Source organism: Fusarium mangiferae (assembly GCF_900044065.1).
Source record: "Fusarium mangiferae strain MRC7560 genome assembly, contig: FMAN_scaffold009, whole genome shotgun sequence".
NCBI classification, from domain to species: Eukaryota; Fungi; Ascomycota; class Sordariomycetes; order Hypocreales; family Nectriaceae; genus Fusarium; species Fusarium mangiferae.
This window is the reverse complement of record NW_024573929.1, coordinates 999,422-1,017,701: the sequence shown is the minus strand read 5'-3', so window position 1 is coordinate 1,017,701 and position 18,280 is coordinate 999,422. Positions and strand designations below refer to the sequence as shown.

The 18,280-nt window shown below is 48.4% G+C and overlaps 5 protein-coding genes and 1 non-coding gene across 6 annotated transcripts; 5 read left to right on the top strand and 1 right to left on the bottom strand.

The window, feature by feature from the left end:
- Positions 1-3,759: 3,759 nt before the first annotated feature.
- FMAN_12431 (uncharacterized protein) lies at positions 3,760-4,324 on the top strand (the record flags this gene model as incomplete). Its single annotated transcript, XM_041834970.1, has 3 exons — positions 3,760-3,780; positions 3,836-3,990; positions 4,069-4,324. 3 exons carry the CDS (start codon positions 3,760-3,762, stop codon positions 4,322-4,324), a joined length of 432 nt encoding a protein of 143 aa, XP_041685180.1.
- Positions 4,325-5,240: 916 nt separating this feature from the next.
- On the top strand, positions 5,241-5,918 carry FMAN_12430 (uncharacterized protein; the record flags this gene model as incomplete). Its single annotated transcript, XM_041834969.1, has 1 exon — positions 5,241-5,918. The coding sequence occupies one exon, from the start codon at positions 5,241-5,243 to the stop codon at positions 5,916-5,918; it is 678 nt and encodes a 225-aa protein (XP_041685179.1).
- Positions 5,919-6,638: 720 nt separating this feature from the next.
- On the top strand, positions 6,639-8,149 carry FMAN_12429 (uncharacterized protein; the record flags this gene model as incomplete). Its single annotated transcript, XM_041834968.1, has 3 exons — positions 6,639-7,380; positions 7,430-7,639; positions 7,686-8,149. The coding sequence occupies 3 exons, from the start codon at positions 6,639-6,641 to the stop codon at positions 8,147-8,149; spliced, it is 1,416 nt and encodes a 471-aa protein (XP_041685178.1).
- A 1,993-nt stretch (positions 8,150-10,142) lies between these two features.
- Positions 10,143-10,928, top strand: FMAN_12428 (uncharacterized protein; the record flags this gene model as incomplete). Its single annotated transcript, XM_041834967.1, has 1 exon — positions 10,143-10,928. The coding sequence occupies one exon, from the start codon at positions 10,143-10,145 to the stop codon at positions 10,926-10,928; it is 786 nt and encodes a 261-aa protein (XP_041685177.1).
- Positions 10,929-12,660: 1,732 nt separating this feature from the next.
- Positions 12,661-12,753, top strand: tRNA. The gene is given in 2 exon segments: positions 12,661-12,697; positions 12,710-12,753. It is a non-coding gene; the product is annotated as a tRNA-Ser (tRNA).
- Positions 12,754-15,668: 2,915 nt separating this feature from the next.
- Positions 15,669-17,756, bottom strand: FMAN_12427 (uncharacterized protein; the record flags this gene model as incomplete). Its single annotated transcript, XM_041834966.1, has 2 exons — positions 15,669-17,575; positions 17,627-17,756. 2 exons carry the CDS (start codon positions 17,754-17,756, stop codon positions 15,669-15,671), a joined length of 2,037 nt encoding a protein of 678 aa, XP_041685176.1.
- Positions 17,757-18,280: the final 524 nt, after the last annotated feature.

Here is an 18,280-nt window from a genome sequence, read left to right as displayed (position 1 = left end):
TAGTCTGAGGTAAAGGGCTTAGCTGTGCTACGAACTTCCCGGGAATTGGGTCATTGGTGGTTCGACTCTGATGTCGATATGTGCAACAAGACATGCCGATTATGCCGCTCGTCGATGCCATGTGCAGCTACAGATCTGGGTCGGTCGCGCATTAGAAGCTCTTCTGTGACAGTTTGCGGTGAGGTCCAACATGGTGGGTACCCAATATCGAAGTCTCAAGACATGGATAGCTTGATAAGATGCTGAGTCGTAGTGGGAGTTGTTGTGTTGTCAAGCACGCCTGCCCCTCCGTAAGGGTTGTTAAGTGGACTTGAATCCAAGTTCAAAGACTAAAAGACCAAGTTTTATACATCTCGTGACTTTAAGCAGCTTGATCATGCCATCCCAGAGAAGGGAATAATCAAGTAAAAGAAGCATCTGTTCAGCCGCCGGTGGTCAAACCCCGCCATCAAGCATTCAGGCGTAACCGTGCACGAGGCGCCTGGCGGAAACGTCAGTGAGGGGTGCTTAATGAGATTGATCAACGGACCCTGCAGGGCCCAATGTCAGTGGAAGCGAGAGCAACGCAAGCCACAGGTATACAGCATCACAGATGCAGTAGGTCTGCGACGGAGAAAATGCCGCACCAAAGTCGTGATTGCGGTGGCTGGTGTGAGAGACAAAGAACAGCTTCAACATCAAGGGTGCAATCAGCGTGGGGTTTCGTTTCATTGAACGGGCCCAACTTCTTGAGTCGAATTCAACCGGGTGGGCCTGCGGGCATAAGACGGCGTGCATGTCATCCTGAGCTTGTGAGTGCTGGGGAGCTTTGGTTCCCAAGACTTGGAATCTTCTGAGGGAAGCTCCCGTGCCCTACGGCCGAGATGCCGATCGTCTCCTGTCTGAGAAATACCAAGAGTTGAGAGTGTGGACCGGTGACTCGGTGAACGTTGCGTCTTGTCTCGGGACATTGTGCCTGGGTATCTTGCAGCTTGTATCTTGCAAGTATAGCATCAAAGCAGTGAGATCGAGAGACGAGGCATAAGCGGCGTCCTGTTGTGTTTGTCTCGGCCGAGAGGGCTTGGGTGATCCACTGCATAACACACTATCCGTACAAGTGATAGAGCCAGCAGCAAGTGGAGGAGCGCGAGAGAGTGAATTGCTTCAGCTCCGGGTGACGACTTCCCGGGTCCCGGAGACATGCCACAGCTAGCTGGGGATTTGCGTATTTAGCCATGCGCCAACTTATGACCGGTGTGCTGGATATCATGAGACGCTGGAGCCTTGTGTATGCTGTGCACTGCGCGCTATCTGTATGTCAGCATCTGGAGGAGGGGATCATGAAACAATGCCTGTCAAGAATAGAACTCCGGATACAGGCCGAAGATCATGGTGGCATCTGTACTGTACTATACTTTTGGTATCCCGGTTGGTGGTGCTTGTCTGTCTGTTGTCGTTATGGATTAGCGGACTATTTCCACGCTAGGCGGACACGGTTGGAAGTCCCGGAGAACCAGAACGAAAAAGACGATGAGCTTCCTAAATAGTTGGAAGGGATGGTCTGTTAAGGACCTAATCAGCGGTGACATCGATCTGGTGCAGAGTCAGCGGTGTTGAGGAATATTTCTGGTATTAAGCTATCGCGCGGGAGCGCACGAGCATGGGCATGGATGGCACTGACATGATTTTGGTAGACGTCAAAAAGAAAGAAAAAAAAGACCAAGGCTGCAAGGCCAACAGAAAGACACAAGAAGATGGACGATCATTTACGGCTTTTGGATTGGTGTCTCCCCCAATGGAAGCTGTGGAATCTAGGCCTTCTGCTTCTCGACGGAATGGAACCAAATGATGCAACAGCTGGGTTCTGTTGGTGCATTTTGGTGTCGTCTCCCCGATTTTTTTGCGCTCTTCTCTTGTCTCTTTTAGTGGACTCTTGTACAAAACAGTGAGCACCGACGTAATCGGCAGGGCCCCTTCTTCCATTCGAAGTCACCTCAAGTCAATGCCTAGGTACCTACCTACAGCAGCCACCAAAAGATCCAATTCCATTTACAAACCTTGGAACTCTCCTCTTTCTCTCTCTCTCCGCCCTGTCTCTCTCTCCTCCTCTCTACCTATCGACCTAAGCTATCTCCATTCGCATCTATTCCTTTAGGGTACTAAAAACCTCAACGGCTTCTCTCCCCTTTTTGTATATGCCCATGCCCCTCCACCCCCGAATTCTACTCCCTGGTCGTGCCTCAAACCTGTGACGCTATATCCAGCCACTGTCGTCAGTCGTACCAGAGCAGCCCGCTTCGGGATCTCCCGCAGAACAGCACCTCCAAGTTGCTGGGTCAGTCACTCACTCACACATTCACAGTCAGTCAGTCTGTCTGTCTGTCAGTTTCAAGTCGATATTTGCCCGTACGCAAGGGCACGGCTCGAGACTGGAATAGATTGATAATCTTTTCCCTTGACAAACACCCTTATTCAGTATCTCTCTCTGTACCAAAGAATCGACTGTCCACCTACGTCCCACTTTGATCAGATCTATCCAGGTAAGGAAACCTCAAGCACATTGCATCATGGATCGCATCACATCGCATATCTCTCCTTCCTAGCAGAAGTCAAGATATGCATATTCTGTCTTTTCCGATACCCTTGGGTTCCTTCTCTCATGTTCTCTCATTCACACCAGCCATTGCATTTCTTTACCCTCCCCAATATGGACATGAATGTCTCTGGTCTACCTAGTATTCGACCGGTCGCCTAAAAAAAAATGTGGTTTTTCCGCACTAAACACAACACCATCCCCCACTCATTCACTGTCCCGTCTCCGTCTCCTCGAATGGCTGGCCATAGCACATCACAGTCCAGTCGGTTTTGACGCCCTGCATCTGCTAGAGCGGCTCAACCCCACCCGCGATGGCTCGTCTGAGGATAATGGCTTTGAATATGGCTACCTGAGCCCTGAGGTACCTTGCCTTGCCTGACTTGACTACCTTACCTACTAAGGTATCCATGAATGAATGGGTGGATGGGATGGTTGATTTCGAATGCAAATGGACCCTCCCTCTCCATCGTTAGCCCCTCACTTATGAGTTGACTGCCCACATACCAGCACCCGACATCACACACTTGTTAACCGCCGCCTTCTACCAAGCACAAGCCATATCTCTCAGGTCCTTATTTTGTCTCTACTCTTCCTTGTGCTCTTCTTCCTCGTTTCTGCCCTCGTCTTGCTGTTCCTCTGTCTAAAGGTGTCGATATCTAGCTCCTGTCTTGTATATCGTCATACCCCAGGATAGCTGCAGCTCCCGCGAACTCAAAAAAAAAAAAAAGGACCCCCAACCTCAGGTACAAGCAAACCCTTGGAATAGCGCAACGGCCACCCTTCTCCAGCTACTTCTACCGCCCTGACAGAAACCAAGCGTCACTCGGGCGCCATGGCTTCGCTTGATCTGAGACCCCTTGCCAGCCACTCACATCTTGTTCCATTCCGCTCCCGCGGTATCACCTCCAACCTTCAAAATCTTTCCTCTCCTTGTTCAAGCTCAAGTCCAAGTGGCTCTAGCTGTTGAATCCTTGTCTTTATTTGTTTCGCGCTCGCTTGTTTGATCTCTCATGTGCCAGAGTTTCTAACCCCGAGGCTACCTAGGTTCTATCATTTCTCCTCTCCGATCATTCTTCTCCGCGGACCCACGCTACTACGACCCCGGAGCTTCTCAGCACTGTCTCGATTCACAACACCTACCTAATACGTTTGTCCAAGGAATATAAACGAACACTACAGCCGAAATGTCGCCAACCGAGGAGAAGGTGGGCTTGATCCTGACTGCGAGTCGAGTACAATCGCTAACAACCCCAACCCCAGAGTGACGATGTCGATTTCGGTGACAACATCGATATGACCACTTTCGAGCAGATCCTTGAAATGGATGAGCCAGGCGATTGTGAATTCAGCTCTTCTATTGTATTTGGCTTCTTCGAGCAAGCAGAAGAGACTTTTGACCAGATAAAGGAGGCATTGTGAGTTGAGAACATAAAACGCTGCATGCATGGTTGGGAATACTGGCTAATTTCTGACCTCGTTTCGACATCACTTAGGGAAGAGGAAGATCTTGATAAGCTCTCGTCTCTTGGACATTTCCTCAAGGGCTCATCAGCGACTCTGGGACTCATCAAAATCAGGGATGGCTGCGAAAAGATCCAGCGTTATGGCAAACACGAAAAGCTCGACGGCTCCCCTGAAGATGACTCGGAGGTTTGTCTAAAGCACATCAAAGACGCTTTCGAAGCCGTTAAAACGGATTACGCCGAGGTCGAGAAACTTTTGAGGCAGTACTATGATTCAAGGGAATAACGCATTTATTCCCATCATCATAAAGCCTACTAGGTGTCGTGTTCACGATCAAATGGAGGCAGTCTTTTGCAGTCGTGACTTGCTACTTGGCTCTCGTCACGGAACCTCAATAGGAGCATTTTCGGTTCAACAAATACTTGTTGTGTTGGGTACATTCAGAAAAGGAAATGGCCGGGTTCATCGAAGCAGATACCCCAGGCCTTGAAATGGCTTGAGGCTTAGAGGACGACCCGTCAGGTCAATGTCAAACATGTTGGAGGCGTTGCGAGGTAGTGCGGAATGGCATCGAGTGTCTTTCCACCCCTCTTTGAATTGAACAGCCTTTTTGACACGAATTGTTGAGAGCAGAAGCAGACTTTGTAGATAGATTTGACAAAATGCTTGGGATTGGAGCAAAAGGAACTCTGCTCGTAACGCTACTTGGTTCTCTGACGAATTGGCCAAAGCCTGCCATTCAGCGAGATCTATCTTCACCTTTCTTTTTTGTCTATTGTTGTCGAAACCACTTATCGATTAGTTGATATGTGACTGATTGACTGCATCTCTGACTCTGAGAGCTCTGACATTGGTGGGGTAATTTTGATACAGCTTGGGTTACTTCGATCTACGGATAGAAACTCAGTTGATACGAACACCTGACATCATCGCGGTGTGACAGGCCAACGTCAGATACGTTGCACACGGCGTGTTAGTCATTTCACAACATTTAGAACTGCAGGGTATGCCTGACTTTTGAATCATCAATTCAGCCAGCCGAGTCCCACGATACATGCTTGTCGTTTCACTTGCTGACCTCACCTAGGACAAGACAAGTTGTAGACATACTGTCACATATCATCTACTCGCAGTTGCACTTGTACACTGTCGCTGAGACTGATAGAAACTATCCTGGAAAGACAAATTCGATATTTCAGCCATGCCGCCGAAACCAGTCAGGACGTCTCCGACGCATTTTGTATGCATCCCCCTGGCTGGGCCGCAGCTTGCTAGAAGCTTGGCTGCCTTCCGCACAGAAGTCACGAATCCTTCTGGCTTTGGCGTTCCACCGACTGCAGTGCGTCCACCCGGCACGATGCATCTGACACTCGGTGTTATGAGCCTCAAGGACGAGGGCGTTGAGCAGGCCAGCGAGGTGTTGAAGAATTTGAAGCTGAAGGAGTACCTTGCAAGTGCTAGGGCTGGAACGACATCGACTGAAGAGGGGCTTTCGATAACTCTCAAGGGCTTACATGCTTTTCAGAACGCCGAGAAGACTTCGGTACTGTATGCGCCACCCGTTGATACTGAGGGAATTCTGCAGAAGTTCTGTGAACAGATCAAGGCTGCATTTCAGGAAGCTGGACTGATGGCCAAGGAGGACAGACCATTGGTACTCCACGCAACTGTGGTCAATACAATCTATGTCAAGGATGGTCGCGGGAGGCGACGAGAGAAGTTGACGCTCGATGCCAGGGACATTGTCAGTTCATATGATGACTATTTCTGGTTGGAGGACATGCCCCTCGACAAGGTCACGCTGTGTCGAATGGGGGCAAAGAAGATTGAGGGGACAGACGACGAAGCTTATGAGGTAGTGGCTGAGGTCGGGTGCTAATCCTGAAGCCTGGAGACTGCGTGAGCATCTTGAGGCGAATACTGCTTCGGAGGTCTTGGCCTGAGAAGCCTAGACATGATTTCTTATTAGGCAGCTGGATAGCGAGAGGAGCGAGAAATAGACAGTTGAAGCAACCAGTCAGATGAGCAGAGTTTTCATTAGGTTGACGCTTGAATCATTTTGATACTTGAATACGGATTACCAACCATGTATCATGATGCTTAAAGGCTGACAGACGGGTAATAGACCACATGCATAGCATTATCGAATCAAGGCAGTAAATAGAAGCTCCGAGATAACATAGAGGCTCCCTTCACTGACGGCCTAGAATCTGCTGTAAATTAATGTTTCAAATTCATATTAATCCATGCCATGGTAAAACTCGAACTATCCCATTCATCTCACTTCATATCAGTGATCCGGGGTCTGATACTGGGTTCGCGACAAACCGAATTAGCGCACCTTCAGTGGGCGGCCGCCTAGAATTCTAATCAAACACTCGCCTCTAGGCATCAAACTACGGAACCAAACCTAACGTCATCTCTTCAACATAACACTTGCGCAAATCTCGAGCATTGCGATCCTATACAGCACTTGATGCCAGCGACAATGCGGAACCAGCACCGCCTGGCCTCGGACCCCACGACCTGACGATCCTCTGCAGTGGAGGGCTATACATCCGATCTTACCTTGTAGCAAAAGCTCCGCCTCGTTACCACAATGAACACGTCTGAAAAGCGCCGTCCAGGGCCCGGCACCTCACCTGCCCATACCTTGCGTACCGGCGCCTCGAGCAACAATCGAAATAGCATGCCTGCTATGCCTCCCCGAGCTGCCATGGCCTCCAATGCCAACGCGAACCCCGAAGAGACACTTGACACCACCGGCGGTGCCCCGCTCAAAGAGAAGGAGAACGCAGTGACAGGCAGTGGGAGCACAAAGGAAAAGGACCGCGACAAGGAGCGCAAAGAAAGGAGAGAAAAGAAGGAGAAGAAAGAGAGGGAACGGGAACTCGAGGCTGCGTTGAAAGAGAAGGATGAGAGGATTGCGTATCTGGAGAAGGAGATGGGCATCATGGAACGAGAGTTCCATCGCGAATTGGATAAGCTGAGCCAGAACGAAAGCGAAACAGCCACATTCTGGCAAGCGAAGCACAGCGCCTTGAATCAGCAATATTTACGGACGGATACTGAATTACGACTGCTACGTGCTGAGGTTGAGGTTAGAGAAGGCGAACGGGAAGAGCTTCGAGAGGGCTGGGAGGTTCTGCGACGAGAGCTCAAGGAGCGAGATGACGAGATTCGAGGTCTTAGGGGACAAGTGCGTGGTCTGAAAGAGTGGGTAAGTAATAGCACAAGGACAGATGGGCAAGAATGCGATGAAGTGTTTGGTGATGGAATGGCAAGGTTAGGCAATGGATTGCAGAACTGGGTTATTGTGAACTTTCGCAAGGCCAAGATAAGTAAGTCATCTTCTCATTGAGGGCACCGTTGAAGTGCTGACATGTGCAGACCTGGAGGCCCTGGATGAAGCAACGTTGGCGGAGGTCAACGATCTTGTGCCTATGTACGAGGAGCTTGCATCTACACACAAGGTTTACCTCTTGCAGTCTATTGTGTCAAAGATATTAGTCGAGATGGTCTTTGACTCCTACTTTTTCGGTCTATCAGAAGCGCAAACACAACAGTTTCGGCAGCTGGAAAAGCTCATTTCTTCATACGGTGTGTAGTTCACCGCTCATAAAGGTTAATCGCTAACCTTTGGCAGCCGATTCCGACGAAGCCATTAACCAATGGCGCTCCTCTACCCTTTCACTTCTCCGACGAGATGGCTTGTCTCTCAAGGAATCAACATCATCCGTCACAGAAGCTATCCTAAGCAGAATAACCCGTATCCTCGACGCCCTTTGTGGCACATCACCGTCCGAGGCTCGAGATAGTGGGCTACGAGTTCTTGTCAACAATTCAATCGAGCTTGCGCGCCTTGTCGCTGTTCAAAAAGCCGTCCTACGCGTCAACATGCCCACGGTTTTACCACATCAAAGGGTCGTGTTTGAGTCAGAGACAATGGAAGACTTGGGTGGTGAGGATGAAGAGTCCCTGACCGGGAGGGAGATCTGTTGTGTTGCTTTTCCTGGAGTGATAAAGCATGGCGATGAGCATGGTGGGCATTTGCAATATCGTAATGTGATTCTGAAGGCAAGGGTGCTGTGTAGCCCTGAAGAGGGTTGACAGCACTGCCTTGCTTTAATCTTATCAAGCCAAGGCCTCGACGACGGCCTTGGTTGCTGGGCGATCTATAGTCCATTACTGGCATTTGCATATATACTCTTGCATCTAACATTTCGGCAAGGTCGCATTCCACGCGACATACTCGCCGCCTCTAAACAGGATCTTTTGAAGAGATCTATTACAGTTGACTGACAGGAGTCGGTCTTTAGGGATAGATTACTATATTAATGAATTACGAATATTATTGTCATAAACTTGCCCTGGCCAATGATCGCCTAATTAGAGGTCCGGAGCGAAGTGGTATGGTTACACGAGATAACGATCATCGATCATGGCAAGTATCCTGAAGATGCACGTTGGTGAAGAGAGCTGGTCTTGGTCAGGAAGATAAAAAGTTTGGAGCAATTGATTCTACAACATTACCATTTCCCAAAGCATTGCTGAATTTCATAAATGCATCGTAAGCTTCTGCTGAGCTCAGGCACGATACTTGGGGGACAAGTCGAGGTGTATCTGTATTAGTAGTATCATCGTTGGCTTATGGTTAGACTACTTGGAACATGCCACCATCGCATTGCATTCCTCGTTCGGCATCTCTCCCAGGACACTTGTCTACCCTACCCACATAGGGCTGATATCCGCTTCGGCAATGCATGCAAACTCATGCGTTCATATTACATGCATTCACTTCACGGTTAATTGAGTTCGGTATGGGGAATTGGAATAGGATATTCGTATGGCAGCCTGCTTGGCGTGGAGATGTCTCAGAGCGGCATGTCGCATTGGCGGTTATCATGGTTGTTTGACTCATAATGGAAAGCGTGCTTTGTATCGAGATGGTGATAGACCGGGTATTACGCTGTCGGTGCGTGTGTGTCGAGAGCTGTTGGTAGAATCGATGAAGGGCTCCTCGCCAATTCCTAGGTGTATGATCTGATATTAGACCGAAGGCCGAGCTTATTTTCAATTTCTGTCCATCGTCAGCTTCATTGCGTGAAGCGCAATCTCCAACGTAATTAGAATTGTGCATATGGCGATGTCCCCTTGCCATGGGTGAGACTGTCAGACGGGTATTCTGATGGACAAGGGTATATCCTCCTTAACCTGCCAAGCGTCAAAGAGCTTAAGAGTCACCTCGACACCATCTGATTTACGTACCTTGTCTTGAGCCTCAATTTTGGGGGAGTCTGTGTTTCCCCGCGCTCCAGTTTCCTCTAGAAATAGCATCATAACTATTCCAAAGGCCGTTTTGCCAACGCACGTCGAACTCATTGTCCCTTTCCAGGATCATGGACTGCAAAGGCAATGAAGCCATTGACTGTCTCCGTCTTCAAGCGACCCGTGAATTGGTGTCACTCACACTCTGCGTAGTAAACCCATCACTGGTGCCCACGTCGTTGGCAACCAAGACGCCCTCACCTCCAATTGGTCGCTCTGCCTGCAATTATGCCGACTATCTTCGGCTTCGTCCGAGGCGTGTATCATTCTGTGACAATGGCATGCTTGGACATGGTTCTCTGCATGCACTGAAGCCATGCACGGCTGCACTGCATTCCCAATGATTTCAGTGTGTTATCGTTCATCACGCTGCTGATGTGTTTGAAGGGTGATAACGAATAGGAACCATCATTGACTGGTGGATGGTTCATATGAGGTTGTCGACGGGCCGGTCCTTCGAGGGAGATGGTGTTCGTGCTGACGCTCCAACTTGGCGTGTTGAGTTAAGGTTAAGAAGCTCGAGTTTCCGGTTTCTTTTGTTCTTCACTGTCCATCCTTCCTCTACTTGCCCTTGTCACAACAGATCGAAGGCACTGCATCTCATTTCCTATCGTCCATTGCCCTGTCTTCTTCTCCCCGTTTGCCCATACCAGTCACGACTCGTGTTAGCATCTCAACACAAACTTGACAAACGTCTATCTCCATCACAAACAGCTCCCACATTCTTCTAGGCCAGTTGACCATACCTTTTACCATCGCTGTCTTCCTCGTGAAAATGGGGGACCTGGCCACTGATATAAATGGCTTCATAAGTCAGCATAACGCGATGAGAGGACAACGTCATACACGAGATACTATCCCTGCCATGATCCCAAGTTACTATGCCCCAAGCTTGATGCTCTCAGAAAGAGATAACAATGGAACTCCTACTCAAAGCATCAGCATGTCAACCGCCAGCAGCTCGACATTCATATCTTCCTGCTTTGACAGGCCGACTCCCCAAACCTCTTCGGTGTACACGGAACCTCCACCAGTTGCCTCTGTACCGGAATCGCAACCATATGTGACTCCGTCATTACTCACATGCGAGTTCCTCGGCTTCGGGGACTGCGATGTTGTGTTCGACTTGAACGATGAATCCCGCTGGATTGCACATATTGCAGGCTTCCACCTTCGCAACATCTTCCCAACAGTGTGTATCTGCTGGTTCTGTGACCGTACATTCAGAGCATCCTCCCACAATCAAGCAGATTCTGAGACTTGCTATCGGAAGCGCATGCATCATATAGCGAAGCACTTTCGCAACGGTCTTTCGGGGCGGCAGATGCGTCCAGATTTCTTCCTTCTTGATCACTTATACCAGAATCGGCTGATCAATGAAGATATGTATCAGAGAGCAAGAGACTATCACGAAGCCTCTCAGGTCCAAATTCAGAACCTGTACCCTGCCGGCTGGAGGCCAGATCACCACAATCAGGAGCCGGCGGTGGTAGAAGCCAGTCGGTCAAGGCATCGGGGGTCGTCAACCCGAAATCGTGCGCCGCAGGGTTACTATCGCTGAGTGGAGAGTCTCGTCACTCGACGATGCCTTTGGTGACTCTAAACCCTCCAATATCGTGACCCCAAGCATGGCTAAGTATCATGAAAGGACCCGAGGTTGTGTGTGGCATTTTTCTTTTCTACTTGTGCTCTCGTTGGTTGACTTGTGATGTTGCGAGGAGGCCTTTGTCGTCCCATTATGTGCCCAGAGTATCAGCTTGGAACATTAGCTTTTTTGGAATAGTTTCTTGTGAATATGAGATCGCAGATCAGAAAACGAGAGTTCTGCAGCTAGAGATAAACAAGCATTCGTTGTTTGGGTGCGAGTATGTCGATGGTTCGTGGGGATCAGGAACATGTTATACCGAGTATAGGCTTGTTTTGATAGTGGCGGGTGAAGGCAGACATTTGTAACCCAACTCCACACGAGGAAATTGGTTGAATGATTAACATTGAAAATGAAAACAAATGTGAAAAGGGGCCGTGAACTAGGCAGTGAAGATGCGTGAATGAGCGTGGCGATGCCTTCCCACACTATGATTGGACTAGAGTGAGCAAGAGTCATCACTTACACGAGTTCACATGCAAAGGCATATGCCCAGGCTCGAGTATAATCTAGTGATAGTGGTGTCATAAATGAAAGTAAATTGTTACAATTATTGGCGACATAATTGTGACAAGAATGTCCCCATGTTTTATTCAGTCATTGTGCTCGCCTCACACTTCCACAGGGTATGGCATGTTTGGCTGGCCTCATTCACGGCTCATGCTGGTGCCCGAGCATAGCCTCACAAGTTCACAATCAAGGCGAGGTAAGAAGACTTAGGGCTTGTTTTCTGAGTGATGTAGAGTCTTAGGTAAGTCTAGTATATCTTTGCAAGTCTTGAGACCAGTTTAGTCTTACACCTTGGGATCACATCAGAAGGTTTCTTGCTCAATGGGCATAACCTAGCGGAGACACGAAGCCAGTGTTTTACAAGTATGTAATACCGAAATATATGCCCGAATTTAGAAATTAAAAGATTATCGGCGTGCACATTGAGGCCATCTTGAAAGTGCATGCGTAAGGTGTTGGTGTGAAATACGGTGTTATTGTGCGAGGACTTTTTGAATGGCTGAACTTGGAAGTAATATATATTTCACATTCTGGTGCCTATATACTTTCTGATCTGAATCCCATATTGGGACTTGCCAAGTTTCCCTGTGTGTTGGAATGGAGGTCTCGGCTACGCGTTCATGTACGACGTGAAGTGGAAGAGATCCCTACCCATTTATGAAAGTCTCAGGATTGTTTCTGCTCAGGAACATAATGAGAATTGGTGAATGATGAAAAGATTGTATATAAAACTGTATATCAACAGACTGTTGCAAGGTGGCGTCTCAAGTCCTACCAGAGACTCAGGCGGTCTAGCTCTTTATAAGAAAAAAGACCGATTTCCGAGGCATGCCTGGTATCTACATGAAGCCCAAGGTTCCAAGAGTAAGGAATGACCTTTTATTTGAGAAGTATTGTTCCTGTATCGGCCATGAAGACGCGATATAAAAATGCCTCACCGAAAAATCATTGTTGGCGTATTGGGCGATATCTCTAAATATTTGCCGAAAACGAAGAGGGGCAAAGAAAGAGGGAGTCGAGAAGCGTAGTTCACCATCTCAGTCGCTCTTTCTTGTGTGGTGTTGCGACAAAAACACCAAAAGTGTATCGCGAGGTTGGGGTATATGAAATTATTTGGTTTCTCGGTCAAATATCATCAGACAACGTGTCCGAGTGGTTAAGGAGATAGACTTGAATTAACTTCAGACATCTATTGGCTTCGGCCTCGCAAGTTCGAATCTTGTCGTTGTCGAAAATGTGTTTTTTTGCATTTTCATGCCCCGTTGTTGGTCGGCCCCCATGACATTTTTGCTGCGAGTTACACGCGACAGGAAGAAACAGTGACCGAGTCTTGGTCTAATAATCATATAGGTGTGTTAATTTCTACTTGTTACCACCAAATGTACGCGGCAATTCCTCCTGGTCGGCTGGATGTGATGCTTATGGTGGAGAGGTGAGATGATCCGTGAGACCCATACCTTGGCGAATTTTTTTGTACTATTTGAACTCACGCAAGTCAACAGAAACTTTCTTCCACACATAAAAACTTCCATTGCATTAACAAATTGATGATCTTGACACAATGAAGATCATGGTCATCAACTTGAGACAGGACAAGGTTTGTCGCAGGCCCCACATTTTAACCTTACCCCACGATCGACCGTTGGAATCGCATGGCACAAGCCACGATCTGTTCACTGACGGAAGGTACGATCAGCTGTAAATGTCAGGTATACGTTCACATGTTTAAATGAGTATCTCCCTATTCAGTTTGCTCTCCCTCCAAAATCGTGCATGACTCCCTCCACGAGCGAGACCCGGGCCGAGGCATCAGCGAAAAGCAATGACTATGTACTGTATACAACAAATATGCTTGCACGAAACTCCCTTGACAAACAAGAATGAGGCTCCAGACGAGGAGCCTTTGTGAGTTTCTAGCGATGGCCATTGCGTATTTATAGCCGCGATTGATGGAGTGCGCCAACCCGGAATATATGCAAAAGTGTGAGTAGCATAAGTAGAAATCAAGATGTGCATGAAGGGCACAACTGTTCGAGGTCAAGGGTATCTCCCCTGCTGGCGAATACAGAATCGCACTGACCGGGTACATTGAAAGTGCTCTCGTGCACTGTATGGCCAATTCGCCGCTCAATTCGTGGGGTAACTTCGTTTCCAGACATAGAAAGCTCTGGGCTCAGAGTCAAAGCCAACCAGAACTACAACATTACTGCCACAGGATGACAAACAGCAAAGCCTCCGAGTCAGACTTTTAATCTTATCTGAAAGCGAAAGAGATATGGCAGATGGTTCATCGTCGTAGCTGGAGAGCCGATCTCGAACATCGCGTTATTCATCTACCATCCTGTCCACATTCCAAGCTTGTATGGCACACCAAATATCGCAGGCAAACATGATATAAGGAGAAAGGTTCCATGTTACATACCAAATAAAAGCGACTGCAATCTATCCGGAGCCGGTGCAAAACCTACATATCTTTTCGAGGTTTAGGATGCCTCTATCCAGTCAGCACTTCGCATGGCTCTTTTCTATCATCATGGCACATCATTAATGTCACATCTAATCACTTCTGCCCATGAAGCTTATTATCTGCAACAACTGGTACAAGAGTTACTCTTTCCGCCTTATATATAGTATTGTAACTTATTAAAAAGCCTTGGAATTTCGGCATTTCTTTTCATTTCACCCACATTGTAAAACAGCTATTATTCGAGAGTTTCTTCCATTTGGCGTCAAGACCTTCCTTTACCGGCTCTTGATGCCCGAAGCCCGAGAGTGATTCATTGCTTAGACTAGTTTTAGACCATTTTTCATCCGATATTCATCTTTTGAACATCTTTTTCGAGTTTCCTCTGTTCTCCTTTTTTTCCCTTTTTGCCTTTTTTGTTAACCCTCTGGTTGCTGTCCATTGTCCTTGTGAGATGCAATTGGGGTAAGGAGTTCCCGGAGGAAGCGCCCGAAGGCGACGTGTATTAGAGATGTAGACGATGTAGACTAGTTTCCTCCCAGGTTCATTTGCGCCACCTTAGACTCGAGCTTCTTGTTGTTGTCCTTCTTTCCTCTTCTTCTTTTTTTTTGGTGACCCGCTGGTTGCTGACCCTCCCCTTAAATCATCAAGAGTTAGTCGAAGATCAGACTTGAACTTGGTGAAAACTCACGACGCGGATAATAGTCTCAGGAGGCGCGACCGAAGACCACGCCAGAGACAATCATGATATTTCCAGCTGCTGACAGTTAGTAATTGCATTATTTTGCATAAATTAATAACTACTTACGGAGCGACAAACAAGTTTCTGCTGTGTGATTTGCCTTACGGCAGACAGAACAAAAAAGACGTCGGGGCTTGGGAGGAGGGGGCCTCGCCCCTACCCCCACTGGTCCCCCCCCCCTTGTCCGGAGGATCCTATGTAGTGTCAGTACTCTTGGACAGAGGGCGTCGCGGAGATATCAAGGGGAGATGGGGAAGAAGCCGTGGACAGGAAGGAGGGTTTCGGAGTTGTATACGTACGGTGTTGTTTTCGGTCTGTATGAGTAAGAGTCAGTATGTGTACTGGCAAGAGTCGGTTTTCGTTGACGAGAAAAAACCCAGTGGAACACTCACGACCGCGGACAGAAGAGCAAGATGAATGTAGCAAAAAACTCACGGTAGACATTGTGACGCGACACTCGTCATGTCTCTTTGAGATGGGTCGAGCTTCTCATGTTGAAGATGATGGTTGTTGCATTTCAAGGAGGCATATGAGAGCTGTAAGAAAGATGGAGATCAACCCCTCACACGCACGAATGGAAGAAATCACCCCCAGGTCGCGGCTCGCGTGCTGCGGCAGGTAGACTGCTCCCGCCCTGGCAACCTGGAAGGCAGCTCAGGTAGGTAGGTACTCGAGGGTAAAGGAAGTTTGGCACCGGCAGGCAGATGTAAGCCAATGCACCTGCCCACCAGAACTTGCAGAACGCAATGGGAGACAAGTGCGAGCCTGTATCGTAGGTAGCCATCAGACATAGGTAGACTAAACTTAGACTATCTCTCCTAAGTTTAGGATAATTAGTGCCTAAATTTATAAAACTATGAGAAAGATTATTAGAACTTAGGGTGGATGGACTAAGTTTAGAGTAACAGGATGTAAGAATAGAGGGTATCAGCTGCGCCTATCATCGTTGCCGCCCATTTCCCCCCATCAGCCCCAATATATGTTTGCGCCCCATTTCGAACAACGGCCGATGCCTGACGAAGCGACCCCTGATCTCCCTCCGAGGGTGATGTCCCAGGAGCGAGACGTCAACCTTTTTATATCTAACATCGTACTTGACCCACCGCTCGAGGCCAGGCACACGGATGCCCAGAGTCGGCAGCGCAAGAAGTGTCAATGTCGTACTGATATGCTGAGAATACGGGTCCCGCTTACGTTCGACACCGTAGATAGCGGGGAGTGTGTATCGAATCTTTCCTGGAGCGTAGTGCTTGAGCAACTTCTCCAGTCGAGCCTTTCGTAGAGGAGGCAGCGCTTTGCGGAATGCTTTGGCATACTCTGCACGATAGGGGTGGACCTGCCACATAGGCCATCTATTACGTCCGATGCGTATCCAGAAACGGCCATCGAACAGCTTGCATCTCGCCCATCCCTTGTGACTGAAAGCCTCCGGGGCATCCGTGAACTCCTCCTCTGTGTTTAGAGGGGGTGACAGGTATGACGGAGGCAAGTACAGCTTTGCAACCGGAAGGGGTTGGGTTGATGTATAGGGGGCTCTGGAGAGTAGCCATTTTATGGATGTTCCTCTGACTATGGGATCGAAATACACACCAGCGGCGGTGAATGCTTTGGGTGTCATATTGGTATCTGGAGCCATGCCGGGGACCAGAGTATTGACAACTTTTTCGAGATTTGAAAGGGGCGGGAGATGGTACTCAGGGGTGACAAAGTCAATAAGTTTGCGGACCGCGATGGTCACGACAACTCTCCGATGGACCTTGCGTAGTTCGTTATCAGGATGTAAAGAGCGTCTCTTGAATCGTTTGTTAAAGCTGCGCGGCTTTGGAAACTCTACTAGCAAAGTTCCCACATTTGGATCAAAGTTTTTGATGACGGCCTCCCGAATAAGATAGCGGCTAGCTTCTGCTTCTTCAAGCTTGGTTCTCTTTTTTGATCTCTTAGCTAGAGAGAGGATAGAAGGCTTTTGCAAGGCTTTTGGTAAGGCGTGGTTTCGAACCAGATGTCTGACAGCGTTTCGTGTTGTTAATGTAGGGTCCTTGTTAGTCGTATCTTCTACCCAAGGGATCTTATTCGCTTCACAGGTAGCAATCAGTCTATCTTTGTCAAATTGCATAAGAGGCCGATATATCATGACACCGCCATCCTCAACTTCCAAGGGCTTCAGGAATGGAACGTCGGAGAGTTCACGAATCTCCTCGGATCCCGGGTACGATTGAACGAGGTCTTGAGGGAGATCTTCCAAGAGATTGGCCTTTTCGAGGGTCAACTCGTCACGAATTCTGCGTCGTAGATGTTTCAATTCTCTGAGAGCTGGTCGAAAGCTGAGTGCAGGGGTTGATCTGAGCTGGTCGTCGAGAAGGCCACTCTTGTAGACACCGTGTAAATCATAGCATTCGGGTATCGAATTAGCCTCTCTTATTCCTTGCAGACCTCGGTATCCATGCCCTCCAAGTAGTCGCATGAGGACTGTCTCGTACTGATCATCACTGTGATGTGCAAAGAAAAGACTGCTGGAACCATGATAGCTGCAGTACCGGCCTAGTGCGCGATACCGGTAAGTTCGAGCGAGGCCCTCGACATTGGGGAGTTGACGAGGGTCGAGACCTTGACGTTTCTCGTCTCTCCACGAGAGAGCAGAAACACTGGCCTTGATGTCAAGTTTTCGCAACTCTTTGGCAACCTCCGACGCCTCATGGTCGCTTCCGTCACGTAGTTTATGGTCGACAACGAGAGCTAGAACACCATGGACTGGGTTATCTGCGACTTTCATGCCACGGAATGAGCGGACAGCTTTGGTCATGAGAAATGCGAGAGCCATTGAATCTACGCCTCCACTGATAGCCAGTACTAGAGGAGAGTTAATCGCATAAAAAAGCTGCAAAGCGCTGGACCAATTACCTATACGCTGTGGTCTCGCAAAGCGAGCGGTTGGAAACCGCGGACGACAGACAGCGTCGACGGCATCTTTGAACTCGCTGATCTGAATTGGCCGAGGGGCATGATGAAATACACGAAAGGCCGTAGTCATTCCATTATATTTCCGGCTTTAGCCTGGAGCACAATTGGCGGAGCAGGACTGAAGGTGAGGTTGATGCGATGCTTAGAGGAAGGGAAAAAGTGGTGATGTCGGAATTCAATTGAAGCTTGAGTGGGTCTGATTGCTTGAATTCCGTCCGAGCTAGTGGGGCCGAGCGGGTGTTGTATCACGACGGCACGGGAGGGTTTACGAGATGTACTTGATAACTCAAGAGTGAATGATTAAAAGTCTAGGGAATTAGGGCCTTGATCTTGCGTTTCAAAATATTTCGGTAAGCTTAGGATAAATCCAGGGAAATGAGAAACTTGGGCAAGTCAAGAGTATCCTGTGATAACTCAGATAAACCTAGATGACTTCAAAATGAATGCAGGAATGGGAACCCAAGTTGTCAGCTCCATCATGGCTGGGAACTGCTCAGAGTGCATTGACGGTTGAGACAAAGAAGAAAATCGCTATCCCAGTAACAAGACCAAAGCACTGCCAGTATTGATCTTGGCATACTGTCTCGCTAAGAA